This window comes from Megascapheus bottae, chromosome 14, assembly GCF_031878675.1.
Source record: "Megascapheus bottae isolate mThoBot1 chromosome 14, mThoBot2.hap1, whole genome shotgun sequence".
NCBI classification, from domain to species: Eukaryota; Metazoa; Chordata; class Mammalia; order Rodentia; family Geomyidae; genus Megascapheus; species Megascapheus bottae.
The window spans coordinates 24,717,038-24,744,629 of record NC_143522.1 but is presented as its reverse complement, the minus strand read 5'-3'; the positions used below and the strand labels follow the sequence as shown (position 1 = coordinate 24,744,629).

At 48.6% G+C, this 27,592-nt stretch overlaps 1 protein-coding gene across 1 annotated transcript; it reads left to right on the top strand.

The window, feature by feature from the left end:
* The first annotated feature begins 34 nt into the window (after window positions 1-34).
* Lgmn (legumain) lies at window positions 35-27,530 on the top strand. The gene is made up of 14 exons (XM_090344728.1): window positions 35-137; window positions 5,238-5,403; window positions 15,109-15,206; window positions 16,761-16,842; window positions 19,608-19,693; window positions 20,842-20,917; window positions 21,575-21,637; window positions 22,309-22,375; window positions 22,570-22,688; window positions 22,774-22,863; window positions 23,203-23,403; window positions 25,620-25,790; window positions 26,872-26,939; window positions 27,118-27,530. The coding sequence occupies exons 2-14, from the start codon at window positions 5,257-5,259 to the stop codon at window positions 27,158-27,160; spliced, it is 1,311 nt and encodes a 436-aa protein (XP_090200854.1). The 5' UTR covers window positions 35-137; window positions 5,238-5,256; the 3' UTR covers window positions 27,161-27,530.
* The last annotated feature ends 62 nt before the right edge of the window (window positions 27,531-27,592 follow it).

Below are 27,592 nucleotides of genomic sequence, written 5' to 3'. Positions count from 1 at the left end.
CCCTTCAGTCCCAACCAATCAGCGCGGAGCAGTGGGCCCAGCGCCGGGGAGCGGCGGGGCTGCGGCTCAATCACAGCCGGGCGGCCGCCGGAGGAGTTCCCACGCTCTCGTCTCCGCCGCTCGCGTCATCCGCGCAGGTAACCGCGGGCCCGGGAGGGGATCGGGGCCCGAGACTCAGGCTCGGGGTGAAGGGAGGGGATGGCAAGGGGTTCGGGACCCAGGCCGCGGGCTACGGCCGCCAGCTGCCATCACCCTGGGCCTCGCAGCCAGGATTTTTCGTGTGCCCCGGATCTCTTCTGTTCGCACCCTGGCTCCGCAGAGAGGAATCCGAGGACTCCCGGGGAAGTCCTGCCACCTCCCGGCCCTCGGTCCTGCAGGGTGGGGATGGCGGGGAGCGCTCTCCTGTCGCGCATGCGTGCTTTGGCAGAAACGGGAAACTGAGTCACGCCGGGAGGCCACGCTATGCTAAGCGCTCTCCGCCTCCTTCCCAGCCAAGAGGTGCTGGGTCGAGTCCGGGTCCGGGTCCGTGGACGACCTCGGCAGAGTTCAGGCGGTGGCGGACAGGTGGCCCTGGGGGGAACACAGCAGAAATACCCGCCGGAAACACCCGGGTCTCCCTGGCTGTGGTGGTGGGAATCCCAGGAGGATCCCCTCCGGGCCTGGGGGGAAGAATCCTGAGTGGCTTTTTTGGGAGGCCCCACCCGGGGGCTGGTGATAGGAACTTTGTCACACGTGCTTTGTTTCCTGGGTGAAAATGGGTGTCCAGGGTTGGACACTGGCCCTGGGCCATCGAGTGACTGGAGTAGGCCAGCTCTCCTTAGCCCCAGGGCAGCAGAGCCAACTAGTGTTGACCTTTGCTAAGCTTTTGTTTTCTAGACCAGGTCTTGGTTTTGTAGTCCATTCAGCATGGCCTCGAATTCTCTCTGTAGCCCAGCTTGGCTAGAATTCCCAGTCGCCTGCCTCAGTCTCCCTCAGTGTCCTCAGTACTGGGATTACACCTTGCCTAGAACTTCACTGTACTGTGTTTTTTTTTTTTTTTTTTTTTTTTTTTTTTTTGTCAGGTCATGGAGCTTGAACTCCAGGCCTAAGCGCTGTCACTGAGCTCTTCAGCTCAAGGCTACCACCCTACCCTTGAGCTCAGCCCCAGATGCCATTTTCTTGAGGTTAATTGGAGATAAGAGAATCAGGTCCTTTTGTGCCCGGGCTGGCTTTGAACCTTGATCTTCAGATCTCAGCCTCCTAAGTAGCTAGGTTTACAGGCGTGAGCTACCCACCTTTTTTTTTTTTCTGGTGAGTTCCCTAAGCCAGCTTTGAACAGTGATCCTCAGATCTCAGCCTCCTGAGTAGCTAGGATTATAGGCTGAGCCATTCACTGGTGGGTGCTCAGCTCACAGGAAAGCATGTTTTACTCATCTACAAATACTCATCTACAAATACATTTTTTTTTTTTTTTGCGTATGTGTGTCAGTCATAGGGCTTGAACTCTGGGCCTGGGCACTGTGCATGGGTTCTTCAGTTCAAGGCTACTACCCTACCCCTGTAGCCACAGTACCACTTCCAGTTTTCTGGTGGTTAATTGGAGATAAAGTCTCGCAGTCTTTAATACCCAGGCTGGCTTTGAACAGCCGTCCTCACATCTCAGCCTCTTCAGTAGCTAGGGTTATAGGCATGAGCCACTGTATCCAGCTCACTCTAGAAAGTTTAAAGCATGCTATAGTAAATATATAGCAGTAGCAGTGATTTTTTTTTTTCCTGTCCCAGGGCTTGAATTTAGGGCCTGAGCACTGTCTTTGGGCTTTCCTCAAAGCTAATACTCTATCACTTGAGCCATGACACCACTTCTGGCTTTTTCTATGTATGTGGTACCTAGGAATTGAATCTAGGTCTTCATGCATGCTAGGTGAGCATGCTACCACTAGGCCACACTCTGAGCCCCAAGCAGAATTTTATTATTGAGTATTATGTGCTGGGGCTTGAACTCAGGGCATGGACACTGTCTCAACTTCTTTTGCTCCAGGCTAGCAGTCCAGCGCTTGAGCCACAGCACCTCTTCCAGCCTTTTTGTTTGTGGTACCAAGGGATTAAGTCCAGGGCTTCATGTATGCTAGGCAAGCACTCTACCACTAAGCTACATTCCCAACCCTCTATTTGCTTTTGATTGGCAGGGTAGCACAGTGGGTTTGTGTTCACCTGCATCATACACTTGAGTAAGTTCATGTGGCAACATTTAAATAGCCAGTGTTATTAGCAAATTCCCTTCCTAGCTTCATTGAAATCTTATAGGACCCCTGCCACATATGAGATTCATGGTTGGCCAAAACATCATATACAGTGCACGACTGGATACCTAAGTGAACTCTGCTGCTTGATTTTTTCCTTTCTTCCGCTCTCATTTGAAGAAATGTCTAGTGGGTTTTTTTTTAACTCCCAAAGTTGCTTAACAGACATTTAATTTTCTTCTCTCCTCCCCGTCTCTACCTTTTCTCTCCCTCTCTCATGCCAGTGCTTGGCTTTGCACTCTTGCTTGGCTTTTTCTCTCCAGGCTGTCACTCTACCACTCAGGTCTACTTTTTTTCTGACATTTTGCTAGTTAATTGGAGATGAGTGTGTAGGACTTTCCTACCTGGTCTGGCTTTGAACCGTGATCCTCAGATCTTGGCCTTCTAAGTAGCTAGGCTTGCAGGTGTGAGCCTAGCAATAAACTATAGTTTCAATCCTAGTTTATGATGGGGAAGTTTGTGTGTTAGAGGCTTTAAAATTTCAGTAATTAGATAAATGCCTGATAAGATTCGAAAACTTTGTAATCCTGGGATTGTTTATCAGCTATAATTAGACCACTATCAGATGAGGAAGTTTGATTTTTTTTTGTTTTGGTTGTAGGTTTCGGCATTATCTCTGAGCCTCTTTGGGCTCAGCTACCACTCTCTTGAGGACCCTCAGCACCACTTCTGCTTTTTCAATAGTTTAGAGTCTCCTAGGAAGATTTCTGCGCAGGCTTCAAATCTGCACTCCTCTGATACTAGTGCCAGAGTAGGTAGGATTATGCAGAGTAGCTAGGATTGTGGGTGTGAGCCTCCAGCACTTTGCAAGGAGGTGTAGGATTCTATCCAGAGGTGGCTGATAATTGGGAGAAAATGACTTTGTTATTGCAATTGTATCTTAAGATAAAACAATGTTGCCATGAGCAAAATGTATCTTAAGACTCAGTGGTTGGAGGCTGGCAAGGTAATTCCTGCCTAGAATTCTGGCTACTCTGGAGGCTGAGATCTAAGGATTGCAGTTCAAAGCCAGCCCAGGCACTTAAGTCCCTGAGACCCTTATCTCCAATTAATGATCAGAAAACAGGCAGTGGCGGTATGGCTCAAGAGGTAGGGTGGTAGCTTTGAGCTGAAGAGTTCAGGGACAACACCCAGGCCCAGAGTTTAAGTCTTATGACTGACAAAAAAAAAAAAAGAAAGAAAAAAGGAAATTAATTCCTTCCCTTTTCCTTGTAAGCTCCCTTGTCTCTGCCTTACCTTTCTCTTTGGCTGTCATTCCCAGCTCACAACCTGGCCTGATCCCGTCCCTGTGGAACATCAGCTCAGTCTCTGTTAGATTTTCCTCTTGTGGCTGATAGCAGTGCGTCTGTGCCAGGCTGCACTGTGGGACAGATATTGGGAGGGTGAACACACGCTGGTGGGGACAAGGGGTGGGGGTTGAGAGTCTTCAGGGAACCAGGCTAGCCAGGGCCTTTTGCTGTGATTACAAACAAGAGTCAGGATGCTGCAGGATCATTCATGATGTCACTGGTGCTTTGACATGGTCCTGAATAATGCAGTAGCTGATCAGGAAGTTGCTGACTAAGGCTGGCTGCTCTGAGTTGTGGTGGTTACTGGCAGGAGTGGAATTGGGAGCCTCAGAACGGGCGAGTGCTCAGTCAGGGGAGAGCTGTGCCACACCGCCTGCCCTTGGGAGCTCTAGGATGCTCTGGGGCGCCCTGTGACTTGTTTCTTGTTTTCTGTTGCCTGGACTCCGGCTTGTTTCTTCACACATTCCTCCGACACGCCTCTTTTGTTGGGTAGCATGTAGCATGTGTCACCCCATTGGATCTTGGAAGTCCCAGGGGCTTCCTGGGCTCGGGTCCTACTGTCCCGGAGGCTATCTTGCGGTTTTACTGACCTCAGCTTCACTTGTGTCATGGTGTCGGGAAGTCACCTTCTCCACAACCACAGAGAGCAAATACGAGGGCATTTTGCTGGGGCCACCCATGTGGAACTTACCCTGGGGTAAAGAAATGTGAATTCTCCAGGAAATGAGAAAGTTTTTTTTTTTCTTTCTTTGTTGCTATTTTGGTTTTTCTGTCCAGTCTGGGAAGGCAAGGGCTGAACAAAAGCAGCAGTGGAATTCCCTGGACACTATGTTGAAAATGAACTCTACAGTTTATGGGTGGGATGGAAGGGAAAACCTGGGAGAGAGTGAGGGAAGGAGTGACATTGCCCCAAAAGAAATGTAACCCTCTGTATACCACCTTTATTATAATAATAATGATAATGAAACAATGTGAATTCAAACTGGGCGTGGTGATCCTGCCTATAATCCCCGCACTCAGGAGACAGGTGGGGAGGTCAAGGCATCTAGAAGGACCAGGCTGATAGAGAGTCCCCTCCTGTGGAAGGCAGGTGGCCCCTCAAACAAGCAATGTCTTGTCATCTTAAATCCAAATTCAGCAAACCACCTTGTTCTTGTCCCAGTCCAGTAATAAGTCCCAGTCCAGTAATAAATGTGAGCAAAAGTCTCCGCATCTCTTCTTAGGAAGAAGACTAAGCTCGTGGTCTGCCAGGCTAGACTTGAGGCTCCAAGTCCAGCTTTTTGGTGGTTCCTTGGAGATAAGCACCTCACAGACTTTGCTGCCCCAGCTGGCCTCAGATCTTGATCCTCAGATCTTAGGCCCCTGAATAGTGGGGGCCAGAGCCACTGGCGCCTACCTTTTTCAGGTTTTTTGTTGTTGTTGTTTTTGGCCAGTCCTGGGGCTTGAACTCAGGGCCTAAGCACTGTCATTGGGCTTTCACGAGGCTAGAGCTCTATCACTTGAGCCACAGCACCACTTGTTCTATGTAGGTGGGATCGAGGAATCGAACCCAGGTCTTGGTGCATGCCAGGCAAGCACTCTACCACTAGGATACACTCCCGGCCCCTTCAGGTTGTTCTTGTCAGTCCTTCTTACCTGGCTGTGCACTTTGCTTCTCTGACTTTTGCAGTTGGATTCTAAGGTGCAAAATGATGAGGAGAGCCGTGGTGTTGCTTCTTAGCCTGGTTCTGAGCACGGGTGCCATTTCTATTGGCGTGGACGACCCTGAGGATGGAGGCAAGCACTGGGTGGTGATTGTCGCGGGCTCCAATGGCTGGTACAATTACCGGCACCAGGTAAGAGTGACACTCTAACATTCCCCTAACGGCACAGGTGTGGAAGAAACTGAAAGTTGGAGGTAATTCTTAGTAGAAAAGCCTTGGCTTGGGTTGAGATGAGGTCTTAGGGAGCTGGGCTAATCCAAAGGGATCCAGAGATCTTTCTGCCTCCTCCCAAGGGCTGGGGTTCCAGGCATACGCTAGAAAAGCCACTTGCACACCTGTCGAGCAAAGGTGGGGGGAATGGGAGTGCTCACACACTGTGGTTACGCCCTGCATGTCGTGAGGCAGTAAGTGATCGTGTGGCCGACTACGAAGCATCACTTTGTGGGGACAATGACAGGTCCTCATTACACCAGCAAGGTTGCCTTCATCCAGTGTGGGCATTCCTCCTGCCGGTTGTGGTGCCAGTTAGACGTAGGTAGTTTTGGTCGCTGGCCCATGCTGTGTGCATTGTTGGATGTTTAGCAGCATCTCTGGCCTCTACTGGATCTGACACCAGCATTGCCATTCCCCAGTGAGGTCCCGGAAGGCACACCTCCTTGGGCTGAGACCTGGAGAGAGGAGGAGGCTGTTCCAGGTGGCGTGGCATGTCCAGGAGGACAGGATGGAAACCTCCTATGGAAGGGTACCGTGGTACAGCCACTGTGGAAGTTCCCAGGCACTTTCTCAAGAGATGAATCAGAAACTCACTCTGAGACCTAACAATTCTTCTCTGAGTTACATGCACAGGAAAAATGAAAATGTCTCCAGCAAAGCCTTGTTTAAGCATGTTCCTATCAGCTTTATTCCGAATAGTCAATAGTCTATCCACTAAAGAGTGGGGAAACCCAAGAGAAACACAGTCATTAAAAGAAATGAAGTATAATTATACTTGCTTTAATATGAATGTACCTTAAAAACATGCTAAGAAGGCAGTCACAAAGACCACATATTTTATGATCCCATTGCAATGAAAGTTCAAATTAGGGGCATCTATAGAGATAAAATGGTTGCCAGGGCTGAATGTGCATGGGTCAAGTGGTAAGACACCTGCCTACTAATCATAGGCCCTGAGTTCAAACCCCAGTGCTGCTAAAATAGATGTGTCTTAAAAAATGGCCAAGGGGTAGGAAGAGAATGGAGAATGGAGTCTCTCGTAGGATCATCAGAATGTCCTAGAATTACATTTCAGTAAAGCTTTTATTTTTTAAATTTCATTTGTTCTTTCATTGTCAGAGACTGTTGCAGAAGCTGTCTTGTAGCTCTGTGGTCAGAGTGCAGGGGGTTTTATTCTGCAAAGGGGATTTTTTTTTTTTTTGGTGAGGCTTAAACGGCGTGGACACTATCCCTGAGCTCTTCAGCTCAAGGCCCTACCCTTGAGCCAAGCCCCACTTCCCATTTTCTAGACGTTAATTGGAGATAAGAGTCTCAGGTCCTTTTGTGCCCCGCTGGCTTTGAACTTTGATCCTCAGATCTCAGCCTCTGGAATAGCTAGGATTACAGACGTGAGCCACTGTGCCTGCCTGCACAGGGAATTTCTATGGGGGAACAAATCCTTTGTTCCCCTTAATGACAACTGGATAGAAGTATGGGGTGGCTATCCAGCAAGGAGCAGGACTCAGACAGAGGTCACTGCTCTGAAGCTGCCCTGTCATTAGGAGAATGACATGTGTCAGGAAAACTTGTACATAGCCATTTTTTGCTGTGTACATGCGTGCATAGGTATTAGGGCTTGGATTCAGGGTTGGATGCTATCCTTTAGCCTTTTGTCTCAAAGCTGGTGCTCTGCCTCTCGAGCCCATAGCTCTACTTCCAGCTTTTTGGTGGTTAATTAGAAGCAAGTCTCAGGGACTTTTCCTGTCCCATCTGGCTTTGAGTCTTGATCCTCAGATCTCAGCCTCTTGAGTAGTGAGGATTACAGACATGAACCACTAGGACCTGGTGAAATAGGCCAAACAAATGGGAAGATCTCCTTTAAACAAGAATGACCAGTATCCCCTTAACAATGAGATGCCCGTGTCCATGTTCCTGATGACACTGCCACATTGAAAAGGCTCGCATGACACCCAGGGCCAGCAGCTGCCATGTTCCACGGTGCTGGGTCCCCTCCTCTCACCCCTGCTACTTTTCTGTTAGTGAGAAAAGGTTGATTTCTAGGCTTAGACCTCATTTCTTTTTTCTTTTTCTTTTTCTTTTTTTTTTTTTTTTGCCAGTCCTAGGTTTGAGCTCAGTGCCTGAGCCCTGTCCTTGGACTTTCTCAAGGCTAGAGCTCTATCACTTGAGCCTCAGCACCACTTCTGTTTTTTTTTCCTATGTATGTGGTAGCGAGAAATCAAACCTGGGTCTTCGTGAATGCTACTCAAGCACTCTACCACTAGGCCCCTGGACCTCATTTCTTGAGTGGTTTTGGAGTGCTAGCCAAACAGGAAATCTGACTGAGTAAAAATTTAATATTTAACCACAGACCTGCCCCACAGCTAGAGGAACAATCACAAGGGAGAAAGATAAAGACAGGTCACAGGGCCTGAACTCACTGACTCATCAGTTGGCTTTTCTTTTTTTCCTTTTCTTTTTGTGCTAGTCCTGGGGCTTGAACTCAGGGCCTGGGCTCTGTCCCTAAGGCTCTCTGTGCTCAAGATTAGAGCTTTACCACTTGAGCCATAGCACCACTTCCAGGTTTAATTTTTTTTTTTTTTTGTATGTGATACAGAGGAATCGAACCCATCTGTGTACATGCTAGGCAAGCACTCTATAGGGTTGCTTTTAAACAACCAACTTAACCAAGTTCAGAGACACAAATGGCACATATTTCTAATTCCTCCTCCTCTTCCTCCTCCCAGTCCTAGAGCTCGAATTCAGGGCCTGGGCACTGTTCTTGGACACTTTTTGCTCAAAGCTAGAGCTCTACCACTTGAGCCGCAGCACCACTTCTGGCTTTTTCTATGTTTGTGGTACTGAGGAATCAAATCAGGGCTTTGTGCATGCTAGGTGAGCACTCTACCACTTGGCTACGCTCCTGCCCGCGGTTTCCTCTTACCTAAAATCCACTGGGACCTGTTCAGGACTCTAGACATTCTACACTGAGAGACTGAAGGAGGAACTCAAAAGACACAGTGCCCATGGGCATCTGATTATATCAGATGTTTAACAAATCAACTCCAAGAAATGGAAACAAGTTTTTTTCTATGTTGCTATTTTTTGTTTTCTTTTCATCTTGTTTATCTGTCTTAGGGTAGGTAAGGGAGGCACAGGAATGAGGGAGTCAGATGTGGTGGCTTATGCCTATAATCTTGGCTACTCATGAGGCTGAGATCTAAGGATCAAGGTTCAAAGCTAGCCTGGGCACTAACCTCTGCTCTGCAAGACTCTTACCTCTAATTAACCACCAGAAAACCAGAAGTGATGCTGTGGCTTAAGGGGTAGGGTGGTAGCCTTGAGCTGAAGAGCTCAGGGACAGTACCTAGGCCTAGAGTCCAAGCCCCATGACTGAAAAAAACAACCAAACAGGCAAACAAACAAAAAACAACTAGAGGAAATGTGTATATAATATATATATATTATACACACACACACACACACACACACACACACACACACACATATATGAAGCAGGTCATTTGTCCTTCTGGGTGTTAAAACAATAATTAACATTGTTAATTATGATTAATTTCATGATAATTATGATAATTTCATTCCTGCTGGGTCATTGAGATTTAGCAGCCTCCTTTGAAGACCTTTTGCACTGAATGTGGTATGGGGAGCCTAAGAGGGACCCCACCTCAGACGGGTGTATGGATCCTTGAACACAAAGCTGGAATGCTGGGGTTCACGGGTGCCCCAACTGCCAGGCCTGAGGTCAAGGAGTAGGTGGGCTGGGTCAGGGGGAGAACTGGAAGACAGTGTCACGAAGAGGGGACAAGGGCGGTGAGGTCTTCCCCAGGAGAAGGCGAGTGCTTCTTGAGGGAAGAGCCATGGACCTGCAGTGGCAGCAAAGCCAGGCACAGGGCCATGCCAGTCCATAGGGCTGTCTTCAAGTACACAGAGCCCTCAGCTGTGGTTTGAATGCTGGGCAGAGACTCTTGGGCTTGCTGATGAGTCAGGGCCTTCCCACTCTGCCATTGCAGTGATGACAGGTCTTCGGGGAAATCTCTCCTGGTCATAAGGTGGCTGCAGCTGCTCTAGGTGTCACAGCTAAGCAATACAAAAGCCACGTGAACAAAAGGCTATCTGTGTACCTCATCTTCCTGCCTCTTTTTTTTTTTTTTTTTCTTTTGTCAGTCCTGGGGCTTGAACTCAGGGCCTGAGCATTGCTCTTGGGATTCCTCAAGGCTAGAACTCTACCACTTGAGCCACAACACCACTTCCGGCTTTTTCTGTGTATGTGATACTGAGGAATCGAACCCAGGGCTTTGTGCATGCTAGGCAAGCACTCTGTCACTAGGCCAAATTCCCAGCTCCCTTCCTGCCTCTTTTAATTAATTAATTAATTTATTTATTAATTAATTTATTTATTTATTTTTGCCAGTCCTGGGCTTGAGCTCAGGGCCTGAGCCCTGTCCTTGGACTTTCTCAAGGCTAGAGCTCTACCACTTGAGCCTCAGCACCACTTCTAGCTTTTTTCTATGTATGTGGTACCGATGAATTGAACCTGTCTTCGTGCTTGCTAGGCAAGCACTCTACCACTAGGCCAAAGTCCCGGCCCCGTTCCTGCCTCTTTTAATCAAACTCTTTTTGCTGGGAGCCAAGAAGGCCAAGGGAAGTAGACTTGGCCTCTGATATGGCTGGCAAAAATTCTATCACATGGTCATGTTCACACCAGTTCCCAGTGACAGAATAGGGATTTCTGACTCAAGGAATCTCCTGATCCTGATGGAAAGGAAGAAGGTGGCTCTGGGATGTATGAGGACAGCACATAGTCCAGAGAGGTGGGGATGGAGGAGGGAGGTGGGGAGAAGTAGGATGGAAAGCTTGAGGTGGGGGGAGGGTTTAATGGTCAGGTTGGGAGCTGACTGGCCAGTTAACAACTCCCTCTACCTTCCCTTTGAGGGAATCTAGCCACTCAATCCCATGGAGAAGTTGGTGTCTCCCCCATCTCCAGTATCTGCCTGCCTCAAGACTGGGACTCTGCCAAACCAGATATTGGAGCTCATGACGATAGTACTACCTACCTATCTACCCAGGTGGCTGAGATCTGAGGGTCAAGGTTCAAAGCCAGTCTGGAAGGAAAGATTGTTATCTCCAAGTAATCACCAAAAAAAAAACTAGAAGTGGTAGAGCACCAGGCTTAAGTGAAGAAGTTGAGTCAACACCCAGACCCCGAGTCCAAGCCCTAGTACTGGCATACACACACTAAAAGGTCAAGACAGTAAATCCTGTAGGGTGACAGGCAGAAGGTTTGTCACGAGCCAGAGCTTCAGGGTTAAGGTTAGGGACTTCTATGCTGCTGGGCTCTCCTCACGCCTGCCCAGGCCGCATGAGATCCCAGAAAGTTGTGTCTACGGTCTTATAAGGCACTTAACTTGCGAGCTTAGCTTGAAAAGATGACATCATCTGTTCACTCTTGCAGGGCTGACCTCATCAGTCTTGTGCTGGCGGAGAGTGTAGGGATGCCCTGCAGAACCCCCACCCCAGTGCCGACAGTCTGGCCTCTTAGCACGAAGCTCTTGGACACAATTTCCCAGCTGTCTGAGCTGCTTACATTTTTTGCATAGTTGACTCAGCACAGAATGCCTTGAGGTTCACATAGATAAAGGCGCCTAAGTGCCTGGGGCTGGAAAGAGCCCCAGCCTGACTTGAGCCAGGGGCTCAAGTCCTGGGGCTTGAACTCAAGGCCTGAGCACTGTCCTTGGGCTTTCTCAAGGCTAGAGCTCTACCACCTGAGCCTCAGCACCACTTCCTGCTTTTTTCTATGCATGTGGTACTGAGGAATCGAACCTGAGTCTTCCTGAATGCTAGGCCAAATTCCCAGCCAATTCATCTCCTATTTTAAAGAAGCTATTAAATGGTTTCTTGGTGTCTGCACCATTTTACATTTGCACAGCAGTGTATTAGGTTCCTGGGTCTCTGATCCTGTCTGGTTGGGAAGCCTATCTCATCGTGGTTTGAATTTGCATTTACTTCATGAGCATCTTGTCATGCGCTTCTAGCCATGCCTATCTTAGGAGAAATGCTTATTCAAACCTTTGATTCAGTTGGTGAAGTCTTGCTGTGGCGTCTGACTTGTGGGTGTCTGGGTACAAGTCCTTCGTGGGCTCTGCAGAACTGCCCTGCTCCCATCACTTTTCTTTTCTTCCTTTTTTAAATTTTTTGCCAGTTATGGGGCTTGAACTCAGGGCCTGAGCACTGTCCTTGGACTTTCTCAAGTCTAGAGCTCTACCCTTGAGCCACACCACCACTTCCAGCTTTTTGCTATGTATGTGGTGCTGAAGAATAGAACCTGGATCTTTGTGCATGCTAGGCAAGCACTCTACCACTAGGCCAAACTCCCAGCCCTCCCATCACTTTTCATTCAATCCATGAAGTCCGTTCTCTTGTGGAACTGGGAGGGGATGGATGGGGTGCAACCCTCACCTTGTGGGTGTCTGGAGGGAGATCTGCCACTGTGAGCTGCACCACTCATCACTAATGTCTTTTTTTTTTGTCAGTTCTGGGTCTTGAACTCAGGCCCTGGGCATGGGCCCTGAGCTTTTGCTGAAGGCTAGCACTCTATCACTTGAGATACAGTACCACTTCTGGCCTTTTCTGTTTGTGTGGTATTAAGGATATGGAACCCAGGGCTTCATGCATGCCAGGCAAGCACTCTACCACTAAGCCACATTCCCAGCCCCTCAAGACTATCTATGCATGCTCTAGAATTTTACATTTTGAGCAGATCCAGTTTACCTTTTATTTTTCTTCTAAAGGCCAAGCTTTTTTTTTTTTTCCCCCAGTCCTGGGGTTTGAGCACTGTCCTTGTGCTGTCTCAAGGCTGGCACTCTACCACTTGAGCCACAGCACCACTTCTGGCTTTTTCTATGTATGTGGTATACCCAGGAATCAAACCCAGGTCTTTATGCATGTTAGGCAAGCACTCTTACCACTAGGCCAAACTCCGGGCCAAGGCCAAGCTTTTCTTGTCATATCTGTGCCATTTTTTTTTTTTTTGGCCAGTCCGGGCCTTGAACTCGGGGCCTGAGCATTGTCCTTGGGTTTTCTCAAGGCTAGAGCTGGACCAGTTGAACCACAGCACCACTTCTGGCTTTTTTCTGTGTATGTGGTACCAAGGATTCAAATCTGCATACTAGGCAAGTACTCAGGCCAAACTCCCGGCCTGAATCTACGCCATCTTTGAAGTTGACAGCTGTAGATCCCCAAATACTCTCCTTTGTTGTCTTGTGCAGGTATTAGTGGAGCCTCTAAATCCTTGCTCCATCCTGAGGTAGTTTTTGTGTGGAGCACTGGAGGAGTCTGCCCTCCTTTTTCTACATGGAGCTGGATGTAACTTGAGATTAGATCCATCCCAGCCCCGCCCAGCTCCTCACTGCCTTTCCCCAGTGTCATTTTGAAGTCAGGAAATGAAAGCACTCCACCTTTGTTTTTTGTGCTTTAGCTATTCCTTGTACATGTTTGGATCCTTTTGTCAGTCTTGAAAAACAACCCTGTTCACCTTCTTTTTTCTTTTTTTGGTCCACTGTGGGAGTTGAACTCTGGGCCTGGGCACCGTCCCTGAGCTCTTCAGCTCAAGGCTACCCCCTGAGCCACACAGCACCGCTTCATCATCTCTCCTTTCATGTGTTTGTTGTTGTTTTTTCAGTTTTCTTTCTTTCTTTTTCTTTTTGTGGGTTATAGGACTTGAATTCTGGGCTTGGGCAGGTCTCTAAGCTCTTCAGCTCAAGGCTAGTACTCTACCATTTTGAGCCACAATGCCACTTCCAGTTTTCTGGTGGTTAAGTGGAGATAAGAGTCTCACAGACTTTTGTACCCAGACTGGCTTTGAACCATGATCTGCAGATGTCAGCCTCCTGAGTAGTTAGGGCTACAGGTGTGAGCCACCAGTGCCTGGCATTTTTTCAGTTTTCAACCTCCTAATCTATGAACTTGAGCGCTCTCTCCATGTATGAAGGTCATAAGTGAGTCAGCTTTCTGTCTCTATCACAAGGTACCTGGGATCATTACTTATAAAAAGAGAAGGTTTTTATGTTTGGCTTAGTGTTTCTAGAAAGCTCGGAGTCTAGGCTGTGCCTTCCTGCCTGCTGGGAGGGAATTCTCCCTTCCCACTATGCCTGTACAAGCTTTTGTTCCAGGAAGGACAATGGACCAGAGGCAGAGAGTTAGGCAATGTTTTTTTTTTCCCTTCTGTTCTCAAATGATTTCCATGATGTGAAAGGCAGTCCATGTCATCTCAAACAGACAGTGTTTCTGTTCCATGGGCCAAGAACTGTGTGGGGAAGGCTTACCTCACCCCACTTGTGTCTTTCCAAAAATATTTAAGCATTTATTTCTTGGAAGTACACAGCTTTGAGCTCAGTCCTTGAAATTACCTTTTCTTTTTTTCATTTTAATTCTTAAAGTAAGGTTACATTTCACATAGTGTGTTGGTGATTCATACCTGTAATCCTAGACACTCAGGAAGCTGAGATCAGAGGATCAAAGTTCAAAGCTGGCCCAGGAAGAAAAGTTCATGAGACAAATTAATCACCAAAACATGAGATGTGGAGCTATGGCTCCAGTGGTAAAGTGCCAGTTTTGAACACAAAAGCTCATTGACAGTGCTTAGGCCTTGAATTCAAGTTCCAGGACTTACATACACACACACACACACACACACACACACACACACACACACACACACACACACAAAGCCCCCAAACCCTGAGCATCTTTCTTTCCAGCTCTGGAATTGGACTCTTTTTTTTTTTTTCCACTAGTCCTTTTCTTTTTTTTTTTTTTATTGTAATTAGTAAAAGGGTTACATGATATTTGCCAGATAGAAGGTGCATTAATTCACATACATTGATACCCTTTCACATGTCTTGGTACCCATTACCCTCCCCCCTGGAATTGGACTCTTACCTCAGTATTTCAGCAGTGTCTGTGGCTGAGCCCCAGGTCCTCAGCTCTGGAGGTGTTGAGTGTTAGAGATCTGCCCCCTGCAGCTGCAAAATGGTCTAGTATCTTTTCCAATTGGTTTTGAGGCCTGGCCCCATGCCTTCAGATTTGTGTGTGTGGTCTGAAACATGGGAACAAGTCATTCAGTATTTCCTGTGGCCCCAGGTGCCTGTAGGTGTGGTAGTGGGTAGCCCCCATAGACACCCACTTTCTAGGTACCTTTGGGTAACAGGGGTGGGTGAGGATCTTTTAAGACAGGTTAAGGAAATACTAAACATGAGCCAGGTGCCAGTGGCTCACGCCTGTAATCCTAGCTACTCAGGAGGCTGAGACCTCAGGATCTCAGTTCAAAGCCAGCCCAGGCACAAAAGTCTGAGAGACTCTTATCTTCAATTAACCAGCAAAAAGCTGGAAGTAGAGCTGAGGTTCACGTGGTAGAGAACCAGTTTTAAGTGAAAAAGTTTAAGCACCAGTTCTGGTACACACACACACACACACACACACACACACACACACACACACACACACACACACAATAGGTCAAAAACTTGACCAATAGGGAGTGAGTTGCAGCAAGCTTTCCATAAGATAACCCCCAAAACATTTGGGCCTTGCCCCCGGTGAAGCCTAACACTGCTGGTTGGTCCCTCTCAGGCGGACGCATGCCACGCCTATCAGATCATCCACCGCAACGGTATTCCAGACGAGCAGATCATCGTGATGATGTATGACGACATCGCCAACTCTGAGGAGTAAGTGCGGAGCTGATGAGCTTGGTGTGGGGTTGGAAACCTCTCTGGCATCGGACTACAGGGACCGTGGATGAGGATGACTGACGTCCGGAGAGGCGGGCCCCTGAGTTGCTCTCTGTGTTGGGCATGGGAAATGCGGAGTGTGTGTGGGGTGGGAGGAAGGAGGGTGTTTTGAAGGGGTTTGGTCACCAGGCCCTCTCGGCATTGAGAAATGCAGCCTGAGTTCTGTGGAAGCTGTTTCTAACCACTCGGCTGGGCTGGGCTGGGCTAGGGCACACGATTTGTGGTGAAGGCTTTGTTTGTGTGTGGCAATCTCCTAATGCCTATACTATATACTCACTTTTTTGGGGGGAGGGGAAGGGATGGTCATGGAGATTAAACTTAGGTCCTACCTAGGTGCTGTCCCTGAGCTCTTTAGCTCAAGGCTTGTGCTATACCATTTTGAGCCACAGAGCCATTTCTGATTTTCTGGTACTTAATTGGAGATTCCTCCATATCGCATACACAGAAAAAGCTGGAAGTGGTGCTGTGGCTCAAGTGGTAGGGTGGTAGGCTGGAGAAAGCTCAAGGATAATGCCCAGGTCCTGAGTTCAAGCCCAAAGACTGGCAAAAAAAAGAAATGAGTGTCATGGACTTTCCTGCCTTGGCTGGCTTTGAACTGTGATCCTCGGATCTGAGGCTCCTGAGTAGCTGGGGTTACAGGCATGAGCCATGGATGCCAGCCCCTCGGTTACTTTTATGGCCCAGTGCATGTTAGTGTGCAAAGCTTTCCTGTGCCTCTCATCTGAGCGTAGCACTAACCTGAACCATTCCCATCTCCTGATAGGGGCCCTGCTGAGATTCTGGGAAGGAAGCGGTCCTGAGAATCTGGATTCTTCCAGAATCTGTCCTACAGCTTTAGTGCTGTCAGTTGTTTCCTAAGAAATTGCTTTCTCCCCCCACCCCCTTTCCAGTACTGGCTGCACGTGTGTGTATGTGTATTAGTACACATGCACGTGTGCTAACAATGGGCCTTGAACTCAGCATCTTGGTCCCTTAGCTTGTTCCACTCTACCACTTGCACAACAGGCCTCTGCCAGCTCTTGGGTAGCTAAGTGGTGATGAGTTTCATTGACTTCTTCCCAGGCTGGCCTTGAGCTGTGCTCCTCGGACCTCAGCCTCCTGAGTAGCTAGGATTAGTACTGGGGATTGAACTCAGAGCCCCACCTTTGTTAGGAAAGTGCTCGAATCATGCCCGGATCCTTTTTACAGGAAGCTCACCATTTGTGATGTACTCTGTGGTTTTGACTGAACATTGACAAAAATGATTTCCCCCATAGGCAGTGGGCAGCTCAGCTGGCATAGAGGAGCTGCCAGTCCTGCATCCCTGGCAGCTGTGTTTAAACCACGGTGGCAGGGGAGGGGGGGCCTTGTCCTGGCCTTCCTGACTGCCCCAAACAAATGGTGCTGGATTAGGGTGGCTGGTTTCCTCCCTCAATGCGCTGTGTGTGGAAGAGACAGAGGCGCTTTGCATTGCAGGGGTTTTACAATGTAGCCACTTCTATTCATCCTCAGCAACCCGACCCCAGGTATCGTGATCAACAGGCCCAACGGCACGGATGTGTACAAGGGTGTGCCAAAGGACTACACAGGAGAGGTGAGTGCCCACAGGAGAGGTGAGTGCCCGCCTGGCCTCCCGACCATGCATTCCATAGGTTGTTTTCCTCTCTCTCATATCTGTGGACTCAGAACTTTGCTACTCTGATTTCTGGTCAGTGGTTTGTGTTTGTTTGTTTTGTGCCAGTACTAGGACTTGAACTCATGCCCTGGGCATTGTCCCTTTAGCTTTTTTTTTGTTCAAGACGGATGCTCTGCTTCTTGAGCCATATCTCTATCTCTGGCTTTTTGGTGGTTAATTGGAGAAAGAAAGAATCTTTTGGATTTTTCTGCCACGGCTGGCTTTGAACTGAGATCCTCTGATCCTGGCCTCCTGAGTAGCTAGGATTACAGGCCCGAGCCATTGGTGTCTAGCTAGTGCTTCGTGTTTGGCCATGGATTTGTGGTTGAGAGTTATATTAGTGTTTTTTTGTGACGGGGGCTGCTGGGGATTGAACCCGGGGCTTCACATGTTCTAGATAACTGCTCTACCACCGAGCTACATCCCCAGCCCTGTTTTTCAAAAGCATTGTCCTCTATGTAGGCCAAACTGGCTTCAAATTCCTGGGCTCAAGTGATCTTCCTGCCTCACACCCCTTCCCAAGTATGGTGGGGGTATAGGCTAGGGTACCCCTTATCCTCAGAGCAATTATAAGTGCTTGGGAAGAAAAGAGAGAAGTTCAAAAGAGAAACTGTTCAAAATACATTGTACCTTACTGAATTTTAGTTTTTAGTCTTGGCATACTTTAAGCCAGATAAAATAGTTCCTTTAGTAACAAACTGGTACTTTTTTTTTTTTTTTCCAGTTGTGGGGCCTGGGCCCTGTCTCTGAGTTCTTTCATTCATAGCTAGTGCTCTACCACTTTGAGCCACAGAGCCACTTTTAGTTTTCTGGTGGCTAATTGGAGATAAGAGTCTCATAGACTTTCCTGCCCTGGCTGGCTTTGAACTCAGATCTCAGCCTTCAGAGTAGGTGGGATTACAGAGCTGGCTCAGCCACCAGCTCCCAGCCTCCCAGCATGCTCCCCCCCACCAGCCCCTCAGGTATTGTGGTTAAACCAGTTTTCTCAGCCCCAGGCTGGGTGTGAAAGTAGTTCAAGATTTTCCTAAGGATAGATTTTTGTTACTTAGTACTTCTCAGTTGATGAAATATTTAACAACAGCACAGTGACTTTATACTCATGATATTTAAGATAATCTTCTTAACCTAAGGATCATTTGTCTTTGTGATAAATAAACCTTCACTTAAACTTTAACATTATTGCTTTCTGTTTTACCTAATATTAAAAAAATTCAAATAATGTTAAGTGGACCTTATCTATGTAATATAACTGCTTCCTTTTTTTTTTTTTGGATACCAGTACCAGGCTTGACCTTAAGACTTGAACTTGGCTTTTTTACCTACATCTGCTGCTCTACCACTTGCACCACACCTCCATCCAGTTTTTTTTCTAGTTAAATGGATATTGAATCCCATGAACTCTACTGCCTAGGCTGGCTTTGAACCGTACTTCTCCAGGTTTTAGCCTCCTGAGCCTGGCAAAAGTCAGGTTATTCTGCTTGCCCTTCCTTCCTTCCTTCCTTCCTTCCTTCCTTCCTTCCTTCCTTCCTTCCTTCCTTCCTTCCTTCCTTCCCTCCTCCTCCTCCTCCTCTTCCTCCTTCCTATGTCTCTGTCTCTCTCATTCTCTATCTCTGTCTCCCTGGCAGTACTGATAGTTCTATTCAGAGCCTTGTGTTTGCTAGTAGGCAGGCACTGTCTTAAATCATACCCCCCAGCATGAGTCCCATTTTAATGAGATTGTATCTTTTTATGTAATGTTGTGTGAGGAATTACTCAATCTACATGGTTGTTTTTGGTTGGTTGTCTTTCCTTTGTCTTTTTTGGTACATATGGCTTCTGTGGCTTTTTTCATTTAAGGCTGGGGCTCTGCCCTTTGAACCAAAGCTCCAAGTCCTTCTTTGCTGGCTAACTGGAGATTAGATATGCATTTTTCTGCTCCAGCTGGCTTTAAACCATGGTCCTCAGATCTCAGTTTCCTGAGTAGCTGAAACTACAAGTGTGAGCTATGAGCACCTAGCTTGTGTTGCTTTTAAATGGTTGAGTTGTAGATTTTTATTTTATTTTTCAGAATAAAACACCACATTTATTTTATTCCAGAGAAGTTTGTATTTGGGCCTTAAGTTTTTGAAAATAAAGTTTAGAGACACAGCATCTGAATATCACTGTAATACACATGAAATATTCTATCAGACCCTAAAAATTAACATAAACTTAAGCTTTCTTATAGTCAACAAAATAGTGGCTGGTTTCCAATTTTATTAGATAAGTCGGTTACAGCATTTTAAGTATCATTTATGTCTATTTAGGTGTAGCTGAAATTCAAAATGCATATCAAAGTAAACTATATCACAACTCAAGCCATACTAAATATACTTGGTGTTGAGTGTAAATTATATAAAATACCCTCTTAAGTATATCAGATGTGCTCGGACTCTGTCTGAGGCAGCAGCTAGATGTAAAGGGAGGCTCCTGGATCTTGGTCTGCCTCTTGGTGGTCTGAGGGCTTTCCTGACCTCTCTTCCTACTGGTTCCCCAGCTGCCAGCATCTGAGGTGTCTTCATGGTGGTCAGGAAGGATCCAGGAACCCCACCCACCCTGGCGTCCTGCCTGACTCCCGGGGGCTTGCTCTTAAGCTTGGAAGTGTGTGGCCAGAAGCCTGTGCAGGATGGAGTCTGTGTCTGATTTTGACTTCTGGTTCCTTATAGGATGTGACTCCGCAAAACTTCCTTGCTGTGCTGCGGGGTGATGCAGAAGCTGTGAAGGGCAAAGGCTCTGGAAAAGTCTTGCAGAGGTAATGTCTGTTTTATGGGGCATGGTGTTCCCTCAGTGAACTAGGACCTGGGACAGATTCTACCTGTACACAAGTGCCATGCTTTGCTCCCAGTCACCTGTGAGAAGTGATCTCCATCGGGGTGGGTGGGGGCTCTGTCTCCATCTGGGAGAAGGTGGACAGGGTGAAGTATCAGTGGCTAATCCTGGCAGCCCATCTCTAATTACCTCTGTGACCAGGGGTCCCTTATTCTTTCTTTCCTTCCTTCCTTGTCTCCCTCCCTCCTTCTATCCCTCCCTCCCTCTCTTTCTTCCTCTCTCTCTCCCTCCCTCCCCCCTTTTTTTTTTCCTGGGGCTTGAACTTAGGGCCTAGGTGCTATGCTGACCTGAAGCCTCTTTGTGCTCAAGACTAGTGTTCTGCTACTTGAACCAAAAGCCCCACTCTGGCTTTTTTGAGTTGTTTATTGGAGTTAAGAGTCTCATGGGGACTTTTCTGCCTGGACTGGCTTTGAATTGTGATCCTCAGATCTCAGCCCCCTGAGAAGCTAAGATTATAGGCATAACCCACTAGTGCCTGGCTACTATTTCTTTCTTTCTTTTTTATTTTTTTTGTTGATCATGGGGCTTGAACTCTGGGCCTGGGCACTGTCCCTGAGCTCTTCAGCTCAAGGCTACCACCTTCCCCCTGGAGCGACAGCACCACTTCCTATTTTCTGTGGTTAATTGGAGTCTTAGTGCCTAGGCTGGCTTTGAACCGGGATCCTCAGATCTCAGCCTCCTGTGTAGCTAGGATTACAGGCGTGAGCCACCACGCCCAGCTCCGCTCTTACTTGTCTTAATAAATGTTTAATAAATGTTCATTGTTTTTGTCATCTGTCAGTCATGGCACTGATCTGTTCCTACGCTGTGGGAGGGGCTCATGGAGGCAGATGTGAATTCCCATGCCACCTTGTAAAGGCCTCTTCTTTCCAGCTGGTCTTCAGACTTGTGGATGAGCTGTGTGGTTCAGAGTAGCGCTTGGGGAGCTGAGGGAAAGGGGCTGCATCCAGGCTCCTCCTCGATCCTCACGCAATCCTTCCATGTCTTGATGAAGAAAACCCTTCAGAACAAAAGTTAGTGGAACTAGACCTAGAGGCCCTGTTCTCACTCTCCACTCTGTTGTCTCGGCAGCGGCCCCCGGGATCACGTGTTCGTTTACTTCACTGACCATGGAGCTACCGGGATACTGGTTTTTCCTAATGATGATGTGAGTTTTCTAATGGTGTTGATCTTTGGGCTTTTGAGGGCTAGGGATTAAATGCAAGCTATAATGCATATTAAGCAAATCTTCAAACACTGCAATTATATCCCCTAGGCTTTTTCTTTTTCTTTTTTTGCCAGTCCTGGGGCTTGAACCCAGGACCTGAGTGCTGTCCTTGGGCTTTTTCCAGGCTAGTGGTCTGCTACTTGGGCCACAGTACCAATTTTGGCTTTTTCTATATATGTGGTACCGAAGAATCGAACCTGGGTCTTCATGCATGCCAGGCAAGCACTCTACCACTAGGGCAAACTCCTGGCCCCCTTTTTTTTTTTTTTTGGTAGCTTTCTTGGAAGGTAGAAGAGGAAACCTATAGTGTGTGTTAGGGTGGGTTTATTTGTATAGCACTGTGCCTGGGGACAATTGAGCCAGTGGGCAGTCCACCCAAGGATGACTTTTCCAGCTGGACACTCTTCGTTTCCTATCATGGCACCAGAGCTGTCCAGGGACCAGATGTGACGATATAGGCCCAGTAGAAATGAGTGTCTGAACACACAAACATGCTGTCTCGCCTTCTAGGCGAGTGACTGGGCTGTCATCTGATGAGTTGAAGTTGCTTCTAAAGGCAAGTGAAAAGGGATTTACAAGAGTGTTCTTTCTTTTCAGCTTCATGTCAAGGACCTGAATGACACTATTCATTACATGTACAAACACAAATTGTACCAGAAGGTAATGTTGGCCTCTGAAGGGACAAGCAGCAGAAGTAGAGCCCACGGGGCGCGGCTCCTGGCCACGGACTGGCTGGGCAGGTTTTCTAGAAAGGGATTCTCCAGTCAGCTTTGACTAACCAACCATGTACAGGCACTGGCCGTTTGATCAAGTTCAAAGAGAGCTTGAGAGGCCTTGAGTATGAGCCTCAGCCCCAGGTTAGATGGGGGAGGAAGGCCTGGGAACAGCGGCAGGCCTGGGGCCACACCTTAATGCTATTCCTACGACTATTCCATTTTGGGGGAACACCATGTGTACCCTGTCTGGCATCTTTGAGAGAGGCTACCTTGGGGGGTCCAGTAGAGAAGGAGAAAGATGGGGTGCCCTGTGGTTTTCCTCTTTGGAAGGAAGATCAACATAGGTGGTGACACCTTTTTTTTCCAAAGTGTTGTATGTAGTTCCATCTTGTTTGCATTACGTCACCTGCTAAATCATTTATTCCATTAGCAATAGATGCGTTCCATTTCTCATCAGATGGCTTCCGTGGCCTGTGGCAGCAGTATCTTAATAGCAGTAAGGGCTCCCAAATGCCAAAGTGAGAAGGCTCCTGAAGCATGGGCAGAGAGGGTGGCAGATCCTGAGCAGTCTTGGCCTGGTCAGGGAAGCGCTCACAAGACTCGTTTGCCCCACAGATGGTGTTCTACATTGAAGCCTGTGAGTCTGGCTCCATGATGAACCACCTGCCTCAAGACATCAACGGTAGGTACACAGGCCTTCAACTGGGATCCTCCAGTGTCTGCCTCCAGAGGAGTTTAGATTGCAGACTTGAACCACGAGGCCTATTCTCCCTGATCTGAAGGCTGTTGGTAGCAGGGATAAAAGAGCCCAGCTCCAAATGTAGTTCCAGGTTGGGAAACAAAGCATGGCTCAGAGGTATCTTGAATTCTTCGTAGTGTATGCGACGACCGCTGCCAACCCTAACGAGTCCTCCTACGCATGCTACTATGACGAGGAGCGGGGCACGTACCTGGGTGACTGGTACAGTGTCAACTGGATGGAAGACTCGGACGTGGTGAGTATTCGGCGGGGGTTGCCCCCTTGTTGCAGGTCCTCCAGGCTGGGGTCCTCTAGATACCTCTGTGTGTTCCTTCTTGCAGGAGGACCTGACCAAAGAGACCCTGCACAGGCAGTACCAGCTGGTAAAGTCCCACACCAACACCAGCCATGTCATGCAGTACGGAAACAAGGTGAGCGAGTCCTGTTGTTCCTCTCCTTTTCCTCCGGCCCACTTGGGGCACGGCTTGGGGGTCGATAAATTTGATCCAGGTGTAATACTGAGGCTTAGGGGGCATAGCCTGGCATGGCTATTCCAGAGGTCTTAGGCGCTCTTGCCAGGCCACACGGTTCAATCTTACAGGCTTTGGGCAAGTGACAGAATATCTCTGAGCCTGTGTCATTCCTGGTGAGAACCAGACTGTCCTTGTACCTGGGTGCACAGGCTCGGAGGGAGGCGTCACAGCCCTTGGCCTCCCACTGCTGGGCCCGCCCCTGAGCGACTCACTCATTGTCTCTCCCTTCCTGTCCAGTCCATCTCCTCCATGAAGCTGATGCAGTTTCAGGGTGTGAAGCACAGAGCCAGCGCCCCCATCTCTCTGCCTCCGGTCACTCGCCTGGACCTCACCCCGAGCCCGGAGGTGCCCGTGGCCATCATGAAGAGGAGGTTGATGGCCACCAACAATTGGGAGCAATCGCGGCACCTGGCCAAGCAGATCCAACAGCACCTGGATGTAAGTGTGGTAGAAGGCTCTTCCTGGGCACTGTTCCAGCCTCAGCACATGCGTGCACATGCGTACTCATGTATGTCATGTGTGAGGGTCCCTTCCCCCCCACCCCAGCTGCTCCCCTGCCGGGAGCCAACAGACTGGGGGCTGTTTTCCTCCGGCCACAGCAGTGCCAGCCTCTGTACCCTGGGCAAAGTAAAAAGCCAGTGGGCAAAGCAGCATTCATCCTCATCCTTTCTTCGTGCAGCTGACCTTGACTTCTTCAGGCAAGGACCGGGGGCCATCTCCCTTGTGTCCTTCCAGGTGGCCTTGGCATGCAGTGGTCTCCTCTTTCGTAAACTTGTTGCTTGTAAAATATTTTTATTTGCTGCCTGTGGGCAAATCCAGTCCATAAGTTGTACATTGGGGGCTCATAGCTCTCATTTGAGCTGCTGAGGAGGCTGAGATCTGAGGCTCACAGTCTGAGCCAGTCCAGCTAGACAACTCTGGGAGTCTTATTTTTAACCAACAAAAAGCTGAAAGTGGAGGCATGGATGGATTCAGTGGTAGAGCACCAGCTATGAGTGAGACAGGCTTTGTCTTCAAGTCCTATGACCAAAGCATATACACACACATGCACACACATATAGCTAATAAACTCCACAAATACTTCTATCTCAGACAGGGATGATCGAAGCCAGAAGTCCCTTCTGAGGTGCCTGGGCCATCCTTTCACCACTGAGCCTGTTTCCTGTAGAGTTAGTTTCGAACTGCATCTGTGCAGTCACTGGTATGGCAGGGAAAGGGGCCGTCTGCCCTTTTGATCACCGCAACTGGTCCCCAGTGCTGGTCCCCAGTCGGTGACACATATGCTGAAGTAGAGCCTGGATTGCCTAGAAGGATTCTTGACTTCACAAGTTGGTTTTAAACGAGCATACTTTATTATCCCAAGTGCTATACTCCACGGGCGACTGCCTGGTTAGCCAGGATTTCTTTTTGAGCTGGTGTCAGACACAGCAGGACACAGTGGTCGCCCACTGGCTTTTCTTAACCTGGGGCCCCCTGACCCTGTCATTCTTTTCTTTTCCAATGCTGGGGCTTGAACTCAGAGCTTTGTTTGCTCAAGGCTAGCACTCTATCACTTGAGCCATAGTGCCACTTCCAGATTTTTCTGTTTATGTGTTGCTGAGGGATCAAACCCAGGGCTTCATGCATGCTAGGCAAGCACTCTACCACTAATCCATATTCCCAGCCCAACCCTGGCATTCTTGATTCCAGAGAGCTTTGTTAATGGTGGGTTCTATCAGCTGATAGTCACTATATTCAATGTTGAAATGGCACAGAAAGGCATTGTTTGTTTCCTTAACCTTTTAAGAGTTCATAGCCACAAAAATGCCATTTTCTTGGGTTGGCTTTTTTTTGTGTGTGTGTGGGGGTCACAGGGTTTGAACTAGGCTTGGGTGCTGTCCTTGTGCTCTTCAGCTCAAGGGTAGGGCTGTACCCTTGAGCCAAGCCCCACTTCCTGTTTTTCTAGATGTTAACTGGAGAATCTCAGGTCTTTTTGTGCCCTGGGGGCCCAGCAAGCTCTGGTGCCCCAGTGCAGAGACATGGTGTCCCTGGTGAATAGCAAGGGAGGCGGCACTGCACACCTCTGCCATCTGTGCTGGGACACATTCCAGATTCACACACACACACACCCCACATCAACCACACACACAATACCACACCAACCTCCCCTCCACCATACACCATACCAATCACAGACACCACACACCACACCACACCAACCATACACTGCACACACACACACACACACACACACACACACACACACACACACACACACACACACACACGGATACCACACCAACCACACACACACTGCACAAATTTTCCTTCTTAGATTCTATAGCTTGGCTTCTCTCTCCACTCATGAGAGGCCAAATTTTGGTTGTTTTTTGGTGGCGTCCTGGGGCTTGAACTCAGAGCCTGGGCACTGTCCCTGAGCCTCTCTACCTCTTGAGCCACAGCTCCATTTCTGGCTTTTTGGTGGTTCACTGGAGTTAGGAGTCAAGAACTTTTCTGCCCAGACTGGCTTTGGACTATGTCCTCAGATCTCATCCTGAGCAGGCGGATCCAGGCGTGACCAGCGGTGTCTGAGTCTGGAGACCCATTTATAATCATGTTCCCCTCTGTCCCATGGCTCCAGGCTTGCTTTGCAAAGTGTGTCTCTTTCGCCCCAGGCCAGGCACGTCATTGAGAAGTCAGTACACAAAATGGTCTCCTTGCTGGCAAAATCGGACGCTGTGGCCCAGAGGCTTCTGACTCAGAGAGCCCCACTCACTGCACACGCGTGCTATCAGGCAGCCGTCACCCACTTCCGCACCCACTGCTTCAACTGGCACTCATCCACGGTAAGTCCCCAAAGCAGTCCCGCCCAGAGCCCCTCCAAGGTGCCTTCCAGGCCAGGAAGCTGTGGGATCTTTGTAAGGGGCTGGAGTTTACTTCCCCTGACCACTTTCTGTTGACTTCAAGGGTTGTTTATTTCTCTTTGTTGCTGCTCCTGTCAGGCCTCAGCCTTTGTCCCCAGCCCTTACCTCAGCCCTGCGCTGGGTTCTCCCTGCCGGCCCCTCCCTAAGATGTATTGTGGGAATCGATCCCCACCCCACGGAGGAGAACAGAGTGGAGTTTCTGTGAATTAGTGTCCCAGTTGGCATTCATTAACGGCCTGTGGTCAGCAGCAGAGGATTGTGATGGGAAAAAGCTGGCTGACTGTAGGCTTGTACAGGCAAATGCTGCCTGCAGTCTCACTCAGCCTGTGTCTCCCTGTAGCTTGCTACCACACAGAGTTTTACACAGAGCTGGGCACATTAGCTCATGCCTATAATCCTACCCACTCAGGAAGCTGAGCTCTGAGGATTGATGTTCCAAGCCAGCCCAGGCAGAAAAGTCTGTGAGACTTTTATTCACACATTTTTTTGCGGGTGGGGGCAGGGTGTTGGTTGTGAGACTTGAACTCTAGGCCTGGGCATTGTCCCTGAGCTCTTCAGCTCAAGGCTACTCCTGTACCCTTTGAGCCACAGTGCCACTTCCAGTTTTCTGGTGGTTAATTGGAAATAAGATTTTCATGGACCTCTTAGTGCCCTGGCTGGCTCTGAAATGAGATCCTCAGATCTTAGCCTCCTGAGGAGCTAGGATTACAGGTGTGACTACCATGCCTGGCATTATTCACACATTTAACCAGCAAAATGCTGGACCGTGTTCTGGCTCAAGTGGTAGAACACCACCTGTGAGCGAAAAAGTCAAGCAAGGGCACAAGGCCATAAGTTCAACAAGTAAGTACTAGTAACAGCAGGTGAAGGACTGGGGTATGATTCAAGTGGTAGAGCACCTGGTTATTAGCAAGTTCAAAGCCCTGAGTTCAAACCCAGTACTGCAAAAAAAAAAAAAAAATCTAGTTACATGGTGACATGGTGTTGGGTTGTTTCCTTGCAGTATGAGTATGCCTTGAGACACTTGTACGTGCTGGCCAACCTTTGTGAGAAAAGCTACCCCATCGAGAGGTAAAGCAGCCTGAGGTGTTTGAAAAGTAGGGGGGGGGTCCCTGTGGAAGCAGGGACCGCGGGTATAATGTTGTCCTTTCCTGCGGGTGGACGTTGGGGTTACTGCCTCCATGGGGGATGGTGGGAGGCTTGACCACACAGGGGCTGGCTTGGCTCACCCCATTCCTGTCCCTTACAGAATAAAGAATTCCATGAACAAAGTGTGCCTTGGTCACTACTGAAGAGCTGCCTTCTGGAAGCTTCTCCAAGAGGGAAGACCACCGCCCCTTATGTGCACTAACCAGAGGTCACAGAAGCACGGTCGGAGGGCAGCTGCTGCTGGGTCACCCCACGGGTTCCACCTCGCCACTCTGGTCCTGCTTCTCCCGCCTCCCGCAGGCCCTACATGAAGCTCTAGCAACGACAGTCTGAGGAGTCAAAGCTCTGTGTTGAGAAATGGATGCTTGCTTCTTGGGAGTTTGTTTTTGCCCATGAGTTTTCAGGAGCAGAAACATTCACTGGGGGAGAGGGGTGGGGGCTGCTAGGACCAGTGTGGGGGAGAAGGTGCTGTGTTTAGAGAGGGCTGTACACCCCAAAGGGAAAACAATTCTTTTTAGAAAACGTTATAATTTTTGATTGCTTTTGTATCTTATTCTGCCAGTCGTAAAGAAATA

Coding starts and splice junctions, on each gene's coding strand:
- Lgmn (XM_090344728.1), top strand. CDS start 5,257: ATGATGAGGAGAGCCGTGGTGTTGCTTCTTAGCCTGGTTCTGAGCACG. Junction 20,918..21,574: donor TGGTTTTTCCTAATGATGAT/GTGAGTTTTCTA, acceptor CTTTCTTTTCAG/CTTCATGTCAAGGACCTGAA. Junction 22,376..22,569: donor CCTGCCTCAAGACATCAACG/GTAGGTACACAG, acceptor AATTCTTCGTAG/TGTATGCGACGACCGCTGCC.